We start from the raw sequence: 19,104 nt of genomic DNA, 5'->3' as shown, positions 1-19,104 counted from the left end.
GTGGGCCCGAAGCGGAGCTTATCGTTGCGTAGGGCTCCCAAGCACCCACCCACACCCACACCCACACCCACACCCACATCCAAATCCAAACCCACTCCATTCCACTTCGCATTCCCATTCCGCGGGCACTTTGGCATTTTCACCTGCGACATTTGTCGCTGTACGTGATTCGACCGACGATTAATCAACTGCGTGGGCGCCGGCGGGAATGTGGGATGAACTCCGATAACAGGAGCACACGCACGATTTCGATGACGATTCGAAGAGGACTCGCAGTTCACATTAAAATGAACAACCTGTATTTCCCGTAAACCGAATCGAAATCAAGGAATTTATTCACTATTTTCAAGCAATTGCTGGTCATGTTTTTTGAGTTTAAGTTTTACGGAGAAAGAAGGACTATTTGTAGGCTCGCTGTTTAAGGTGCATATTTGATTTGTTAATTCGACGAGCTTGATCCAAATGCCCGATAAAACAGATGAGGGAGGGGTGACGGGATGCCAGCCAGGCGACAAGAAAGACATCAAATGAATTTTAATACGCGCCTGGGGAGCCGTCAATAATTAATCGAACAAATGGGCAGCGGCGAGGCCAGGGTTTTTGGTATCCCACCTCGTCCTGGCTGCTTTATTGGCGGCGCTTCAATAATTGATTATGGCGAAATGGACGGCGGATATGGCGCAAGTTCATTCACTAATAATTCCAGATTCGCCAGCGACAACTTTGTCGTGTTGGTGGCGCCTCCACGACTGCCGCTCCCCCTCCGAAAAATCGCTGCAAAATAAGATTGGGGCAGAATGGGCATGAATAAACATCAATAGGAATTTTATTGTGAAAATATTTGTCGCTGCCGGTACGGTACGTCAACAACAACAACAGCAACAAACAGATGACGAATTCTACACCGAAAGAAATGAAAGTAAATTAAGTACAATCATTCATCAATGTAATATAACAACATATCTGGCTTGCTTATACATATATTAGGTATTTTATATTTATTTATATACATATCTGTAAGTTGCATATCCTGAAAACTATTTTCGAGTTTCATTTTTTCATTTAAGTTTTGAACAGCTTACACTTTACAGTCTTACGGTTGAAATCTGATTTCCTTTATATTTATAAGCAAATATAGGGTAGCCATGTGAGAAGTTTTTCTTCGAGTGTACAGTTTCCAGCCTGCCAATGACCGCAGAAATACAGAAAAACAGCGAATGGAAGGAGAAATTATAGAGCAAACGAAAGTCATGGGAATTTATTGCTGTGCTGTGGGCAAACAAAAAGAAAGAAATATCATACAAACAGTTCACTTTAATAGCTTACACTAGCAAATAATTCCCCAAAGCCATACATATGTACATATACGTTGAACTTTTGTACATATTTACGTTAAACTATTTTCATCGCTGAATTTTTCTTCTTTGAATTTGTGAAAGAAATAGAAGACATGCCATTCAATTTGGTTTACGAATAAGTGAAAACTGGCAATCTGCTATTAATTATGTAAATATTTTGTTAAGTTAGATGTTTGTTGTAAACAAATGCTTAAGAAAACGTTATTTCAGATACACTTGCGACTTTTGCGCCAATGAAAAGCGAGTGAAAATCGCACTTTTCCAGACGATCTCGTATTCGTCATGTGCTTTTGCCTTTAGCTTGACCTTTTTTTTTTGTGGCAACGCGTGAACGATGACGTATACGCTCCGTACGCCCGGCGGCAATAAAATTGATGTCACGTTTTTATGACGCCGTTGATGAGTCGTTATCTTTGATTTCAGCACGCAGGCTCGGTCTCCATTTCCGCCTCCTTGCCACGCTTCGCCATTATCCTGCTCCGCGTTTGTTTTGCGTCCGAGAGGCGCAAGTTTACAAAGCCGCATCCCCCACACACACACACCCACACCCACAGGACACCCGCACACGCACACACACACAAGCAGGACACGCACACCCACGCAGACAGCGACAATTGCGTCAGGTGGCCGCGGTCTTGTGGTCATCATTCTTCGCCTTTGCTCCGCTTTTGTTGCTGCTTTTTTTTTGTCCTGTTTTTAATTTACGCCCAGTTCAATTTGCGCTTTTTGTTTTATCTCCCGCTCATAATTTATTGTCTTTGTCTTCCCTCCTCGTTTTGCTGGCATTTGCAAATTGAAAACAAGAAGTGGGCCTCAAGCCGATCGTTGCGACCTAGGGATACCTCGTACCTTAGGCAGAACAAATGACACAAGAGTTTAGATCAATGTCGTATGTCTGCTATCCATTTATGTCATTAAATACTTGATAACTTATTTAGCTACTACAAAGAATGGAATTTTTCCACTTTTTTTAAAGCCAGGGTATATCTCTGTTTATACGAATACTCGTACAATTCACCCATATTGATCCACGTGTAACCGGTATAAACAGATGCGCAACCTTTGTCGTTGGCACACAAAAGCAACAATTCCTGCCGCTTTTTGGAAACAGTTTTGTTTTTTACACGTTGTTTGTGCTTTTGCTGGCGAGCATGCTTTACGAGCACAGCAGACAACTATAAAACGCAGCCGCAGCATCAGCGAAGATAAAGAAAGCAAGTTCGAGAGAAAATATCGCTACTTCGCGGTTGATTGCCCTTTTTCGTTAAAGAACTAACTTTGTATCGGAGAAAAACTAATTTAATTATTTAAAAGGGAAATAATCAAATAAGCGCTTTATCGCCTATTTTTTAAATACATTTAAGAATCGAGCGCAAAAAGCCTTTGTGTTGCTTTTAATCATATTTACCCGTTTGGTTTTAAAAAAAACTGGCAATTTAATAAATTCCCAGAAGGGTTCTACCATAATTGAATCGGGCAGCACGGACTGGCGTTTCGTGTAATAAAACTTGCCAGCAATTATGACGTGCCTAATGCAAATTGCAATTAATTCCTGAAATGCAAATTCGAACCGAACTATGTATGTGCTTGCATAGGTAATGGCCAAAATGCACATTACATATGTATTAATGTATAAATATACATATAAAGTAATTTAATCACAATTATATGCAATGGCCGCGTTTTAGTGACAACTGCCTGGTATTACTATTCATAAATGAAAATGCCTTAAATGCTTTTTTGTGGCGAAAAAAAAAAACAATGCAGCCATTCATGCGCTCAGTGCATTCGGTAAATATAACTCAATTGATTGAATTACAATCAAATTGACATTTTCATTATATACAACAAATGGTGTACATTTTGTTATGTTATTCGAGTTAAAAATGTTATTTAGTAACTGCCGTCATGTAATTTTGTAGTTTTATTTATTGGTTTAATAATATCCACATATCAAATGGAAATGTAAAATATTAAACCAATAGCAAATTATTGAAAACATTATAATATTTACTTTTGTGTAATGAGGCAAACGAAAAACATTGCCAACTGTGTAATTGCTTAGTTGAAATTTAATTATACGCCCGATCAATTTTAGTACCATTTTTTCCTCGTTAAAAATGTGTCTGCTGTATTTATTTTGCATGCTGATTTTGATTTTATGAATTTTAAGTTGATATTTGATTAGTAGTGACCATTGATGGTTAATCAGGGGCACAAAATGAGGGGCACACAGTGTCCTTGTTCGTCACGGGCATATCCCCTCGCACAATGGCATCCGGATGGGTTTTTCCAGCACCGCTGACTGAACTCCTGGCAGAAGGACTCGCAACGGCAGATCGGGTTGCTCAGACGGCACTCGTAGGGCCCGCAACTTCCGAATCCGTCCATGTTGGCCCGTATGGCTGCCACCATTAGAAGCAGGAGAAACCGAACTGCCGTCCAACGAACTTGCATTATGACAGCATGCTGATTAAGGCAGCTGGCTGTTTATATATACCTTATATATATATATATATATATACCTTAAGTCACACAACAACAGTTACAGTTGTCAGGTGTTGCAATAAAATCACAATATACAGTGCTAAAATACGTTTAGTGAAATTAAATAAGGCGCCCATTGCCAGTGCACCTCAGTAAAAACCGATACAGTATCGATATGGTATCGATGCATCGATGTTACATCTGTGTGACCACTTACAATTTAATTTCAGTTAACGGTAATTGAGAAACAGTGAAAAATGGAACATTCAATTTTCAAATAATTTTATTCCATTATATTTAGGTCGTGCGAAATTTTAGCAATTTTATATTCTTCACCAATTTAAAGATTAAACTTTTACCGGAAGCAAAACGTTTTAGTTGAATATCTTGTCAGTCAAATAAAAGATCTCAATGTTCATTCGGACGAAGACACAAACGGAGAAACAAACGTAAATAGATCGAGACGCCTAGTGATCCTGATCAAGAATTTTTTTAATTTATGAAGCCGGAAACGCTTTTCAACGAATCTAGTATGCCCTATAATTCTACGAGTGGGGTGTACAATTATACATAAAAACTCAATGTTTATATGTATATATATATATAAAACATTGAGTTTTTATGTATAATATATATATATATATATATATTAATATATATATGTAGTATTATATATAGTATTATAGTGTATTACATTCATTTTTTTTAACTCCTACAAAACTTGTGGGAGTTGAATAATTAATAATGTTTAAATAACGATATTTATTTCAAACAGGTTTATGTCTCGGATTGGAATTATACAGTGTGGTTCGTGTCTTGAGTTCAGCGCTCCTTGTTTTGTTCTGTAAAGAGTTTTTCTCAAGAGCTGTTTCAGTAAATTAAACGCAATTTTTATTTTTCAGCTAATCTCTTTTCTCTGAATACATTGAGAATAAATAAAATATACTCATTAGAAGCTCACTTGTTTTTGAACCTACTGTTTCTCAGCCGCCGATAAGTCACTCCTGCTATTTTGGCGCCCATCAATAAACAGATGTTGTTAAACATACGATTTAACGGAACGAAATGAAACAGGCGGCAATCGGAACGAAAGTAAATGGGAAAAAAGCACAAACATGCGCACACACTTTCACGCACACTTCACTCCACTGTGCGAGCGTGTGTGTGTGTGTGTTATTTTTTGAGAAAAAGCAAAGAGAGCAAGTGAGAACCAACACCGATGCAAATCATTTTGTTGGCTTTACGGTTAGTTTTTCGTGAAAATTCCATTTAATTTGTGCATTGCAACTAAGCTTCGCGTCGAGGGCTAGCACGATAAGTGTAACAAGCTAGTGTTTTTTCTTTGAAAAAATGCATCGAAAAACAACAAAAAGTCATAAGCTTTTCGATTGTGCCTTTGTGTGTGCGTGTGTGGCAATACACACGTAATGTGCGCATGTGTGTGCGCAGTGTGCTGGTGTGTGCCATTACCTTGAAAACAAAATAATCTGCCCTAAAGAAAAATGCATTTGTGTACATAATTGCGTTTTTTTTTTTTTTTGTTTGTCCTATCGACGTTCTGTCGATTTTACATGATTAAACGGTGCTGCGGACACACACATGCACACATTTAACATAGTGTTGTTCGCTGTTAAATCAGCAGTTCGGCCCTGTTAAGCGCACGGGCTAGTGTGGCCGTACTGCTGAAAAATACCGTCCTAGTATGACTGCCAGCAGGGTCTCGTATTGTCGTTAGAAAATCTCACATATTCATTTTTCATTTACAAATAAAAATAGCCAGCACACAGCCTACAAATCAACAGCGCACAAAATAAGTTAGTGTGAAAAAAGGAGTAGATGCTGTGTACCAACTGCAGCGACCAAACACAACTGTCCACGCCACTGCGAGGGCATAAATAAGAACAACTGGCGAAAAGGGCTGCGCAAAAACGTAAACAAAAGCAAGTGGAAAACGAGGCAAAGGAAAACGAAAAGACAAAAGCAAACGCAAATGCAAATGCAAAAGTAAAACACTGGAAGTAAACGCTGGAAAACAAAGCCTCGAAAGCTGAAAACAAAGAGGAACGGAAGTGGTGCGGGAGGTGCAAGAGGAACAGGAAGAGGAAGAGAGCAGAAGGAGCACCAGCAGCTGAAGCAGAAGCAGAAACGCAAAACAGAAACCGAAAGATGGACTCGGACAATGACAATGATTTCTGCGATAATGTCGATTCGGGCAACGTCTCCTCGGGCGACGACGGCGATGACGACTTCGGCATGGAGGTGGACCTTCCGTCCTCCGCGGACCGCCAGCTGGACCAAGATGACTTCATGTACAAGGTGCTCACCACCGAAGAGATTGTGCAACACCAGCGCGAGATCATCGACGAAGCCAATCTGCTGCTGAAGGTATGGCCAAGCGCAAGTACAGTGAGCACCCGATAGTATAGGAGAAGCTATCAGTCCTAGGGCAACCATAGAGGTTCATTCTTCACACAGTGCAGACAACAAAAAGATAGGCAAGCAGTCACCTTTGATTGCTCTACAGTCAGGCCTGCCTAGCAGGAACATGCTTGCTTCGGCTTTCGTTAGCACTGCTGCGATTTGCAGTGAAAGCCAATCTGTGCAACCATCTGTTTGACATAGTTTAGTTTATAGTATAGCCGCCAAGAATATCTGATCTGTTCGCCGCTCAGAGGCATCACTGTGTGCAGCACAGTGCATTTGGGCATGTGTATCCGCGCATCGCGCTCCCCACCCTTCGCTCTTGCCGCCCACCGCCCTGCCTGGGATCTGGGATAAGCTGAAGGTCGTCTCGGACTGCCAGTGCCAGTGAAATCGGAACACAAGCACCCAGGCGCACCCAAGGTCGCCAGATCCGCATCCCATATCCGCATCACCCGCTGACTTGCCCGAAGTTCACTAGCACAGTTTTCACTTTCCCAGATTTCGGGGGATTCCCTTGATTCCATTTGAAATGAATACATTAGGATAAAATTGAAAGATTTCCTAGAATCCATGTAATACTTTTTTGTTTCAATGACGGCAGAAACATCTGAAAATCTTACATTGCAATAATAAGCGAAATTCACTTAGCTTGGTGTTAACTTTCAGTATTGACACGCCTGCGATTGATACAGATCAAGTATATAGCTAGCTAATTGTTAGTTAAATAAAGCACCTTTGAGTAACTCTTCCCTCTAAAATAAAATTGTACATATGTACTTTTTATCGATTTCCAAGAAATCGATTAGATATTAAGAAGGCCAAGAAATGTTATATGTCCCAAAAATTATACTGCTTAGATAGACCAATTGCCAGTGGTAGTTATAGTGGGCCAACCTCAAATCCATCCACTATTATACGTAGGTACCTTCTGCTGCGGATCGCAAATGATTTGGCATTGATTTCGATGCAGCCCCGCTTCTTTTCCCCATGCCAGACCCCCTTATATGTACATATGTGTCATCATCCATCCACTACTGACATTCGCTTTGTTTTGTTGTCTATGGCCACAGCTACCCACACCCACTACGCGGATACTGCTAAATCACTTCAAGTGGGACAAGGAGAAGCTATTGGAGAAGTACTTCGACGACAACACTGAGGAGTTCTTCAAATGCGCACACGTCATAAATCCTTTCAACAACGCCACCGAAGCGGTCAGACAAAAGGTGAGCCCAGTGCTAAGGCTCCATTTGAGGACTCATCTAATGCGTTTCCCTTCATTTTCAGACCTCACGCAGTCAGTGCGAAGAGTGCGAAATATGCTTTTCACAGCTCCCGCCAGATGTAAGTTGTCATGGAGAAGGGATGAGTATCTCCATGACCTAATTGCGGTGTGGAATATATTTTCCCGCTGATTAACCATGAATATTTTTTGTGTTAAACATGATTTTGTACCTGGTCAGTGGTGCCTTATCTTTGCTTTGCTTTGCTCCACAAATCTAAAATATTCTAAAAAGACTTGATTTGTATTATATCAAATATATTTATTGGCTTACGTTATCACTAATTTACTGGCTTGATTTATAATTGTTGATTGTTCTCCTGAATTTGGTTATGTAAGCAATTTAGGTATAATTCGCTGTAATCCAACATTGAATAATGTAGTTTATAAAGTAAAATTCAAAAGGCATTTGCCTAATTTAACTTTCATATATTATATATAAGAAGCAAAGCTAACTAACAAATAATCAGAGCGTAGGCGTAGCAAAAGTTTAAAATTACCATACACTATGTAGGTGGTTTTGAATTGTTGTATGCTTCTTCATTAGGCTCTCATAGTTCGCAAGATACATATATTATAATTATAATATTATATACTCTTTTGCTCCACAAGCAACAACTTCAAGAATATCTACAATGTGTACTAATAGCTGTTTTCTCTTCGTTCCATTTAGTCCATGGCCGGGCTGGAGTGCGGACACCGTTTCTGCATGCCCTGTTGGCACGAGTATCTGTCGACGAAGATCGTGGCGGAGGGTCTGGGCCAGACCATTTCGTGCGCGGCGCACGGCTGTGATATCCTGGTGGACGACGTGACCGTCGCCAACCTGGTGATGGACGCACGGGTGCGGGTCAAGTACCAGCAGCTGATCACCAATAGCTTTGTGGAGTGCAACCAGCTGCTGCGCTGGTGTCCGTCCGTCGACTGCACCTATGCGGTGAAGGTGCCGTACGCGGAGCCCCGTCGCGTACACTGCAAGTGCGGCCATGTCTTCTGCTTTGCCTGCGGCGAGAACTGGCACGATCCGGTCAAGTGCCGTTGGCTAAAGAAATGGATCAAGAAGTGCGACGACGACTCGGAGACGTCCAACTGGATCGCGGCCAATACCAAAGAGTGTCCCAAGTGCAGCGTGACCATCGAGAAGGACGGCGGCTGCAACCACATGGTGTGCAAGAACCAGAACTGCAAGCACGAGTTCTGCTGGGTGTGCCTCGGTTCTTGGGAGCCGCACGGCTCCTCATGGTACAACTGCAATCGTTATGACGAGGACGAGGCCAAGACGGCCCGCGATGCTCAGGAGAAGCTGCGCTCCTCGCTGGCCAGGTTGGTGATTCGACTATGAACTCGGTCATAGTAAAGGAAACCATTTTTGTTTTTTTTAAGTGATAGTATTATTATTTGTTTGGTTTTCGCAGTTCGCTGATAATGCCCTCAGTGCTTATTAATTACCGGTTTATTTTATCTGCTAATTTCTTTTATGAAAAGATAACGATTGAAAGCCGTTGAAAGAAATGAATCAGCAATAATTCGTAATTACATTTTATCGCTGATAACCTATAGAATTATAAATGCTAAAATTAATGAAGGAAACACGAAAGCATCTACGCAGTAATGTGAAAGTCATCCAGGTGTGGGGAACTGCCGCCAAATCCCAGCTTAATAGGCTCCGTGTGGGCCAGTCGAGAGCTGCACGTCACGCATCTGGGCTCCCCTGGTACGTGACGAACATGGTCATCGAAAGAGATCTTAAAGTTACCCTTCTTGGGGATCAGATTAATTTCCACAGCAGCCGTTATGCCGACAGGCTTATGGCCCACCCGAACCGACTAGCAACTATCCTAGCTGATCCCATCTCCCTCCGAAGACTGAAGAGGGTACACCCCAGCGATCTCCTTACCCGGAGGATAATATAACATATTACATTTTAAGTAATTGATAACTAGACTAGATTTTTCTTTCTTTTGAACTTTATAATTAAGATACCACTTGGTCTCATTTATCTTTATCACACATTAGGTTATGTTCAGAGGAATTACTGAACGATTCCTTTTGAAACCTTAATAAATAGAATAAGTTCCCTTTTTTAAAAAAAAAAAAAAAAGAAAGTCATTCTGGAATAAAACTCACTGATATATTATCTACTGCCAAATCCACAGATATCTCCACTACTACAATCGCTACATGAACCACATGCAGTCGATGAAGTTTGAGAACAAATTGTATGCATCTGTGAAGCAAAAGATGGAGGAGATGCAGCAGCACAACATGTCATGGATTGAGGTAAGTGGTGAAAACTCGTGACCATAACAATGCGGATTTAGCACACTCATTGCAATTGCAGGTGCAGTTTCTGAAAAAGGCTGTCGACATACTTTGCCAGTGCCGTCAGACCCTCATGTACACGTACGTGTTTGCATATTACTTGAAAAAGAACAATCAATCCATGATATTCGAGGATAATCAAAAGGACTTGGAGTCGGCAACGGAGATGTTGTCGGAGTATTTGGAACGTGATATTACATCCGAGAATTTGGCTGATATTAAGCAGAAAGTGCAAGATAAATACAGGTGAGCAAGCGAGCCGTGTTGTCCGTCCCCAATATACAAACGACTCATTCTCCAAACATTGCTCTCCATTCGATTAGGTATTGTGAAAAGCGGTGCTCTGTTCTGCTGAAGCACGTGCACGAAGGGTACGACAAGGAGTGGTGGGAGTACACAGAATGACGCGAGTCATGGCTGGATAACTAAGCTAAGCCGAGCGGCAGGCAATCGGAATGTAGTGCCGCTAAGCGCCTCCCCATCCAGCATCCGAAATGCACCAAACACTGTCCCCATCCACATACCGACCAACATCTGCCAAGCCACGCAATACACACACACACACACACTCACGCACGCAGAAATCGAAGCCGAAGAAGTTGAACCGAAGTTAAGGATAATGCAGAAGCTACACAGAAAGGCAAGAGAAAGGAAACTCGGAATTCCCAGAAGCGCAGGATAAATCCCCCCACACAAGAGTTGCAAAGCAAAATTGAAGCCATTTCAGAACACAGAAGCCAGAAGGAAATCGGCATAAAATCGTAATATATATAAATATATATAATTATATATATTTTTCTTCGTACTGAGCAGCAGCAGCAGCAGGACACGAAGAAGGACAGGATCAAATAGACACTACCACCTACCAAACACATACTCACACACACACACAGAACCAGTCACAAGGATCAGAAGCAGAATAGATATATAGTAAATAATCAACAGTTACAAACTTATTTGATGTTAACCGATTGCAAAAAAATCTTCATGTTATAAAAACCTAATGAAAAACGAAACAAAATGCAAAAATTAGTGAATTCAAAGCTACACGCATGAGAAGCCAACAATAGAACCTAAACTTATGTGAAATAAACTACACATGTAAGCAGAAACAGTCTCCCAGCTTCCTTTCCACCTGCCCAACTTCCTTTGACCTTCTACATCCCGTTTTTAACCCGTTTAGGCTTGAGGTTAGCGTTATTGTTCTTTAGTTTCAATCTCAGACCCAGTTCGATTTTCAATTTCGAATTTCTTCCAGTTTGTTAAGCCTTTTTTTTCAAAAAAAAAAAAAAAAAACAAAATGATTTCCTCTTTTCTTTTTCGTTTGTTTTCTGTTCAATAAACAATTGTGCCTAGCATATACGGAATGAAAATGTTTGCAATTCGATCGGATAAGCCTTGTTTTCGTGGCGGGAGCAGAGCTACGCCCCCATTCTTAGTTCGTATGTAATGGCCTCACAAGGGCGTCGCCAGTGTAGGGCAGTACCTAAAAGGAATGTTCAAGAAATTTCATAATTTTCTGCCTATCACGTAACTTCTCCTTGTTTATTTACACCATGTACTGTTCTTATTCTATCGATCTGCTTCAAATACATAAGCTGTTTAATAGGTGCTTTCACTAAGAGTTTCCAGTGTTGGAAGTTGAATTCTACTATCTAACCCCCCTGGCTGATGTCCTGGCGACGCCCTTGTGGCCTCTCGAATGTTGCAAATGCTTAATTGGAGCTTAATCGATCGAGATCCGTGCTCGCAGCACAAATCGAAGAACATGCCGAAACCCGAAACACACACACTGAGTTATATACGAGGAATGTATAGTTGATGGGGAGGGAGACGGGGGGTCCCTGGACCCTTGCAGTGTCCTCCTCCTCGAATCGTTGTATATAAGAGTACAGTTTTGTCCATGGTTTCCTAGCCCGCCCACAAACACACACACATACACACACACAAAATGATGCACGTATGTATGTGCATTACGTGCGGCAACATAACTGGACATGCCACGCCCCCGCTACGAAGGCGTCGGCCCTTAACCATGTTTCCGTTTTCAGCATTCTCTATATATTCTAAATACCAATAAATGAAGAAACAATTATATTTATAAACAAACTGAATCCAAATGGAAAACTCATTGACATTAAATTGATGTAAAAAGTTAAAAGTTGTTCGAATTGAAAGAAAAGAAAAAAAATACCATAATGTGGAATACAAAAAGATATATAAAAAAGCTGTAAAAATTATGAGAAACTATGTATGTATAATTAAGATGAAATGTTGCAAAAATTAGTGAAAATAAAAATTTAAAAAATCTAGCCAACTGTTTTGAGTACTGTACATATATAGTATGTACAATCGCACACTTAATATTATCACATCGCGGCTCATTTTCTAGGAATTCGTACACTTATATCCCTATTTGGTTTTTACTTATTCGATTCGGGGGCGAAAAAAAGCCTATAAAAATGGTACACAATCTTCTTTTCGAGATCAGTTGAAGTCGGCACAGCAGCGCTACAATACAGAAAACAATGAAGAGTAAGACATTTTTGGTCAAAACATAGTACGAATATTTATTTTTTCGACCATTAATTCGCAGTTCTCTGTTGTGTAACCCTTTTGGTCATATGCGCATGTGCGTTTGGATTGCGTTTGGCCCCAGATAACAAGCATCTTGGGGGCGAATAAGTATCCTCCTGGTTATGGACCAGTAGTCACCGCGATAAAGGCAGTCATCGCCCTCACTCCATGCACCCCTTAGCGAACTCCCACATCCTTAAGCTTCAGATATAGTTACGAATGCTCCGAGAGATGCTCCGGCCATTGTGCTAGCTGCAACTCCACCTGTATCTTTGGCAACCGATGCGTCTGCGGAGCTGGTTACTACTGCACATGGAATCCCGATTCATCTAAGCATAAGCCAGGAACTTTGATCCCAACAGTATGCGAGCCCATTGAGAATTTCATCGAACGCGATTAAGGTACACCCTTATCTATATCATATATTAAGTAAAATTGAATGCGTATAAAATGTAAGACTAGTGAAAAATAAAATCCAAGTGGGCAATAGTACATATATATATTATTTGATTTTATTTGTCTCGACTATTAGATACCCGCTACTCAGCTGATGCGGTTGTTTCCAAGACTTCACACGAGCTCCACCTAGCGGCAGTTATAATAACATACAAATACAAAATCCACAGATTTCGGCGATATATGTACTCCTAGATAGATTTATTTTTAACTCACGCACAGCATTATTAGAATGGGTCACACTCATGTAGTTCAGATCAGTGGTAGAAAACCACATTAACACCAAGTAGCTTAATATATGTGAAGATTTATTATGTAGGTGTTTAAAATTATTTATTTTTACAGAATGCACACAGTTACACAGTTGATTTTCCGTTCACAATGCCATATTCATGATCCTCCTTCATCAGTAACTGTAAAATATAGATTTTATAGAATATAAAAAAAGAAATTTAATCCTGGATCGTCAGGTGTAACTTCCTTCTCACTCACAAATAATCCAATCCACATGAACAGCAGAGGCACGATTGCTAGCAACTTTTTTTCCATATGAATATGTTTTCAATGTAGTTATTTGGATTTCTTTGTTTTTCTGTTAGACAATGTGGTGTCAAATCTGCTTATAAAATAACGATTTCGCTCTAGTTACAAGTTATAGAAATTTTGGTTGACATTGCATTGATTTCCAGCTGTTTCGGAAGCTTCACGAAATCCATTACAGATACTAAGAAATAATTAATCTTAATAATGATAAGTCATTTCACATAAATTTGTCCTTCTTATACACGAGCAATATGTATTACTAAGAATAGATTAAATTTCACTTTCTTGCGAACTGAACTCTTCGGTCACGTGATTGATATGAAAATTTTTAAATTGTAGGTATATTTTGTATGCCATCCGTATGTTTTTAATCTTTATTATAAGCCCATTAGCAGACCTAAAGTTTTGTTTTTTATATATTTTAAATTCAAGTAAATAAGTTACCGAATCTCTCATATTTCCCGGACCTTAAGTCGTTCTACCATACAGTTCTACCATTCGCTTCGAGTTGAAGGATAATTTCGAGCACTTTGCGTTCGAATTGCTGGACTAATCCTTCGATATTATTTGATTCCATCAAAAACATTGGTAATAATTGCATTAGGCGGCAATCTCTATGGCTTCTCGTGCGGCAATCTGGGCCCCGATGATGGAACAATGGCTGGCTGTTGCTTCTATGGCCTCTTACAATAGCCGCTGTCACACGCACAAGAGTCTTAAGTCTAATCTTGTGCAGTGGCCAGCAGCTGCAATAAGCACCTTTCGGTTCCGGACGTGGTCGGTGAATCACTACCATTGCTGGTCGCCTGGCACACTAATCATCATTGTACCCGTGCAGTTCAACGGACATTGCCGAACCGATTGCTGAATAAGTGATGATGATGTGCCCACGACATATGGTCGAAATTCCAGGCTAAATCGCGGACGCTCCTGCCGCGTTTTTGAATAATATATAGCAATGTGTGTACATATATATATTTTTTTTTTTATGGGTCTCTCGATGGGTTATCGATTTTCAATTGGAAAATGCACTTCCCATTTTCGGTGTGCGATTTAATATAATCGTCACTGAATCACGGCAAAACAAAATGTTAAAAAAAATACCAATGGAGTGATACTATTATCCTGCGGGGATAGCACTTGAAAAAAATATGTAAATTGTTTCGCTGACGAGCAGGAAGGATCCTTCGGCTGGCCGCTGGTTGTCGCTTCATTAACGCTATTTAACTGAGACATTGTTCGGAGCGGCGTTCACCTTTTATAGTGGCAGGTGGTCAGAACATCCCTCTTGGTTCAGCTTGTTTAAGTACCTTGCCTGTACGTGTTGGCCGAAGACTTACATGTGTGTGTGGTATTATTAGGGGCGCATTAGTGTGTGTCCCACTCGCAAAAGGCTGCCTACTTTTCAGCGCTGCCCCCGGGGGGTTGGGGGTTGGGGGATCTAAAGCGAAACGACAACAAACAGAAGAGGAATGAATCCCAAAAAATCGAAAGCCAGACATTGAGGCAGGTTTCCTTTGCTCTGTGTGGCAAGATACATATGTGTGTGTGTGTGTGGATACTCGGGGTTCTTGACCAGAAGCCAAAGCGCCGCTGAGCGAAATATGATCCGAATGGAGATATGCAACTGCAACTGCAATTGCCACTGCAACTTGCAACTGCCACAATCAGTGGTGGTGGTGCTACATACCCGTTTGCCCACCCGGGGGCGTCACAAAAATTAAATAACATTTTTCCCGGCGGCTGAATGGTGGTGGCACTTGTATGGCATCTCCGGGTTTCGACTGGGGTTTGGGTTTGGTTTGCTTCGCTGGTCAGCGCCCGTACAAAAGTGTGCCCGTGTTTAGTGGGGAATCTCAACAAGGTAACGGTAAAGGTAATGGTGGTAATGGTGGCTTAGCGCGTATCAAGTGACAGATTGTCTGCGGCAAGGAGGCCGGCGATCAGTCGATTCGCTCGCCGCCTTGGGAAACCATAATTTCCGACAGCCATTCACAACTGTCAGTTCCCGATGGTGTTCAAATGTGGAAATAATGATTGATATGTCCGGAAAGTATCAAACGATTTTGGATTTCCGTTTAATTTGAATGTGCTGTAAGTAAAGTTTGAAATAGTTGTAACTTAGAGAATCTTATAGATACAAATGGAACATGGCAACATTATTTATGGATTATCTAAAAATTAGATAAAAATTGAAAATCTGAAAACTACTCATTTTTTGATTTGAAAATAGTATGTATGTACATACATATTTTCCAAAATAAAATATATATCTAATTTAAGAACATCTAATATTTCAGTGGAATGTAAAAGATAATTGCTAAGGTACAAGTAAGTCAATAAATCCAAATAACAATTATTAGAAATATATGAAATCTAGAATATAAGTAAATATTTACATATTAACTTTTGAACTTCCTAACCAAATGGAACAGGTGCTGAAAGCAAGTTCATTCTCTTCACTGGCTAATCACAAATTTGCGAAATTTTTAATCAATTAGACATAAATTTTTGATAGGAAATTACCTTGCTGTTCAAGGCGGTTCCACTGGGGGGCGAATTGAAATATATTTATGTAATTATATTTTTCTTTAAAGGCCGCTGTCTGTATGTTTAAAGTAATGCAAGGGATAATGGGAGCTCTAATCTAACCAATTACATATGCAATCCATTTAGCCAAACGTCTTTTATTTTGGCTGGCTGTCAAAGTTGATTTCAATCAATATTCATGAAATAACGTTGTAATTAAATGGCCACATACATATGCTCCTGTCAGAACCTCTCTTTGACTCCGAGTCGATACCCCAGGCCACGGAAGAGGAAATCAGCAATTTAATAGCGGCAATGGGTAACCACAAGGCTCCAGGCGATGATGCCATCAATGCCATTGCTTTAAAGCTCCTCCCCCCTATTAGCAAGTCACTAATCACGACCATAATAAATAAGTGCTTGCAATTGGGGCACTTCCCTTCATCATGGAAACGCGCCGAAGTAGTTATGATCCTGAAGCCTGGTAAACACGAAGCCAATCCCGCCTCCTACCGCCCGATCAGCCTACTACCAGTACTCTCCAAGATACTCGAAAGAGTATTTTTGACCAGAGTATTGCCGGTGATTGAGGAGGCTGGTCTGATCCCTGATCACCAGTTTGGCTTTAGGCGCCGCCACGGGACACCAGAGCAAGGCCACCGAGTAGCGCAATATATCCTGGACGCCTTTGAGAATAAGAAATACTGCCTAGCAGTAATGCTGGACATTAAGCAAGCCTTTGATCGTGTTTGGCACCCCGGTCTCCTCCTAAAGCTCAAAAACGGCCTGCCCCAGCCATATTTCAAGTTCTTAAAATCGTTCCTGGAGGGCAGAAGATTCGCCGTCAGGTGTGGAGAAACGCGCTCAGACGTCAAAGAAGCCCGTGCAGGAGTTCCCCAAGGAAGCGTTCTCGGTCCGCTCCTCTACAACGCGTATACGGCTGACCTGCCGGTGATACCGAGCCAGTACATTATGGCAGCCACTTACGCCGATGATACTGCGTTCCTAACAACAGCAGATACCCCAGCAGAGGCCTCCCAGACTATGCAGGAGCAACTAGATCTACTGAACACGTGGCACACGAGATGGAATATATCGGTAAACAGCGACAAGTCAACCGCTACCACCTTCGCAACTAGACGCGGCACTTGCCCACCAGTTAGTTTCAACGGGTTCCCAATCCCAGAGGTAGCCAATCCAAATTATCTTGGCTTTACACTGGACAGGAGACTTACATGGAGACCACACCTGCTAAAGAAGCGGAAACAGGCGGAGAACCGAGTCCGTGAATTCTACTGGCTGATGGGCAGACAATCTAAGCTACCGACTTCCACTAAGCTCCTTATCTACAAAGCGATCATAAGGCCAATCTGGACGTATGGCATTCAACTGTGGGGCACTGCATCGAAAAGTAACATCAACATTATCCAGACATTCGAAAACAAAACGCTCCGCACAGTCACAAACGCTCACCCTTTCCACGATAATGCCACTATACACGAGGTCCTCAGCTTCCCCTGGGTGAAGGATGAGATTAAGAAAAGCAGCAGGCAGTACATGCAGAGGCTTCAAGACCACCCAAACAACCTGGCACAAGACCTGATGGACACCAGTCAACGCACCAGGAGGCTGCACCGATCACACCCTTTGGACCTCTCTGGGATTAGACACGCAAATTAAATTAAATTATACACATACATTATTATATACTTCATACATACAATATCGACAGTTATTGTATAGTTTCGCAACAATTTATGTAATCAATTAATTCTCTACCGTTAAGTTTAGTCATCAAATTTAATGATTGTCCGCGAAGGACAGTTTTAAATTAATATATCCAAAAAAAAAAAAAAAAAAAAAAATATGTATACTTTTATAAATTCCTGTGAGCGCGTCACACGTGTCCTTTGCAGAAAGAGAGGGGTATAGGCGGTGGAAGAGGGACGGCAAAGGGTGGCAAGGGGAGGGGCAATCGCGTCCTTCGCTGCTACGTCACATTGCTTCAAGATAATCGAGAGCGAAAAGAAATGGCGGAAAAATCCTTGCGAAGGGAAAATGCAAATGGAACGTTGGTGGGGAGTGCGTCTAAAAATAGCAGCCCCCGAAAATCTAGGACACCTCGCCCAGCCACCGTGACGTTGCAGACGCCCCTTTCGCTGTTGCGGCACTGAGAGAAATGGTGCACCACATTCCAAATAAAACCAAAAAACTCAAAGTAAAACCAAACGAAAAATAAGACAGCAAAGACTTAAACAAAATATTTATTCGTGCCCAATTCAATGGAAATATTAAAAATGACAAATTGAGAAATCAAAATTGTTGAGTTTACTTACTTACTGATCTTCAAGCAACTTGCTGTGAAATATTTAATTCAATATTAATATAAATTGAACATTTTAAATGTAGAATATTAAACAGATTTGTACTATTTGATTGCGAGTAATTAAATAAAATTCTAGCATACTTTTAGACAGCTCAGTATGTAAGAATCGTTTTATTGAGAATCCAATCCATTGATAACTATTATTTCAAAATTAGGCGTTCTGCTAGTTTAAAGATTGTATTTTAATTGTATTTTATTGCATAGTTTTTGTTCTCGCTGTGTAGCCTGCCTTTTTCACTTCTCGCTTTCACTTTCTCCAGGCACTTCCCCCATCGCCCCCGGTCACCCCGCAGCCGCCTCGTTTCGTCTTCGGAGGAACTTCGTCTTGGATTCGGCACTGGGTTACTGGGTCTGCACATCGCAGCATCTGCGCTCGTGGCGACTATGACGTCAGCGGCGGCGGGTAAATGGCCTCTGCAGGCTCGTCACATGTTGCTGTTGCGCCCAGCAACATCCGCGCCATGGAAAAGGGGCGCCTCCCCCTTGCAGCCGCAACAACAAGAGCAGCGCAGAGGCGCAGGGTCAACAATGTTTGGGCTGCCCCTGAAAGTAGGCAGCGCTGCTCCGCGGAGAATAAACAGAGAAATGTGGCAGGCGCGACGAGTTTAAATTGCTTTAGCTGGACATTGCTGGAGTTCGGAGTTGGCAACTTTGCATATTATGAACTTTCCGTGCAAGTGGTCCAATATAATTAGATGCCTGAAAGTGTGCTGCCCACTCCGAGCGGAAAACAAAGCTTT

The 19,104-nt window shown here is 41.3% G+C and overlaps 3 protein-coding genes and 1 long non-coding RNA gene across 4 annotated transcripts; 3 read left to right on the top strand and 1 right to left on the bottom strand.

Moving 5' to 3' along the window:
• Positions 1-3,419: 3,419 nt before the first annotated feature.
• Positions 3,420-3,815, bottom strand: LOC6614830. The gene has a single exon (XM_002039212.2). It carries the CDS (start codon positions 3,813-3,815, stop codon positions 3,567-3,569), a length of 249 nt encoding a protein of 82 aa, XP_002039248.1. The 3' UTR covers positions 3,420-3,566.
• Positions 3,816-4,985: 1,170 nt separating this feature from the next.
• On the top strand, positions 4,986-11,169 carry LOC6614829 (potential E3 ubiquitin-protein ligase ariadne-1). The gene is made up of 8 exons (XM_002039211.2): positions 4,986-5,090; positions 5,622-6,230; positions 7,340-7,495; positions 7,557-7,613; positions 8,225-8,874; positions 9,708-9,831; positions 9,893-10,119; positions 10,197-11,169. The coding sequence occupies exons 2-8, from the start codon at positions 6,012-6,014 to the stop codon at positions 10,276-10,278; spliced, it is 1,515 nt and encodes a 504-aa protein (XP_002039247.1). The 5' UTR covers positions 4,986-5,090; positions 5,622-6,011; the 3' UTR covers positions 10,279-11,169.
• A 1,232-nt stretch (positions 11,170-12,401) lies between these two features.
• LOC116802072 lies at positions 12,402-12,953 on the top strand. The gene is given in 3 exon segments (XM_032725133.1): positions 12,402-12,408; positions 12,470-12,525; positions 12,527-12,953. Coding segments are annotated over 3 exon segments (387 nt in total). The 3' UTR covers positions 12,851-12,953.
• Positions 12,954-15,189: 2,236 nt separating this feature from the next.
• LOC116802144 lies at positions 15,190-16,347 on the top strand. Its single transcript, XR_004362514.1, has 3 exons — positions 15,190-15,543; positions 15,750-15,780; positions 16,047-16,347. It is a non-coding gene; the product is annotated as an uncharacterized LOC116802144 (long non-coding RNA).
• Positions 16,348-19,104: the final 2,757 nt, after the last annotated feature.

The sequence above is a fragment of the Drosophila sechellia genome, chromosome X (assembly GCF_004382195.2).
Source record: "Drosophila sechellia strain sech25 chromosome X, ASM438219v1, whole genome shotgun sequence".
Taxonomy (NCBI): Eukaryota; Metazoa; Arthropoda; class Insecta; order Diptera; family Drosophilidae; genus Drosophila; species Drosophila sechellia.
Note: the sequence above shows the minus strand (reverse complement) of the source record. Positions and strands in the feature narration are given on the sequence as shown.

Excerpts from the sequence above, each read along its gene's own strand:
- LOC6614830 (XM_002039212.2), bottom strand. The coding sequence starts at position 3,815 with ATGCAAGTTCGTTGGACGGCAGTTCGGTTTCTCCTGCTTCTAATGGTG.
- LOC6614829 (XM_002039211.2), top strand. The coding sequence starts at position 6,012 with ATGGACTCGGACAATGACAATGATTTCTGCGATAATGTCGATTCGGGC. Across the intron at positions 8,875-9,707 it reads CTGCGCTCCTCGCTGGCCAG|ATATCTCCACTACTACAATC; the intron begins GTTGGTGATTCG and ends CCAAATCCACAG. Across the intron at positions 10,120-10,196 it reads AAAGTGCAAGATAAATACAG|GTATTGTGAAAAGCGGTGCT; the intron begins GTGAGCAAGCGA and ends CCATTCGATTAG.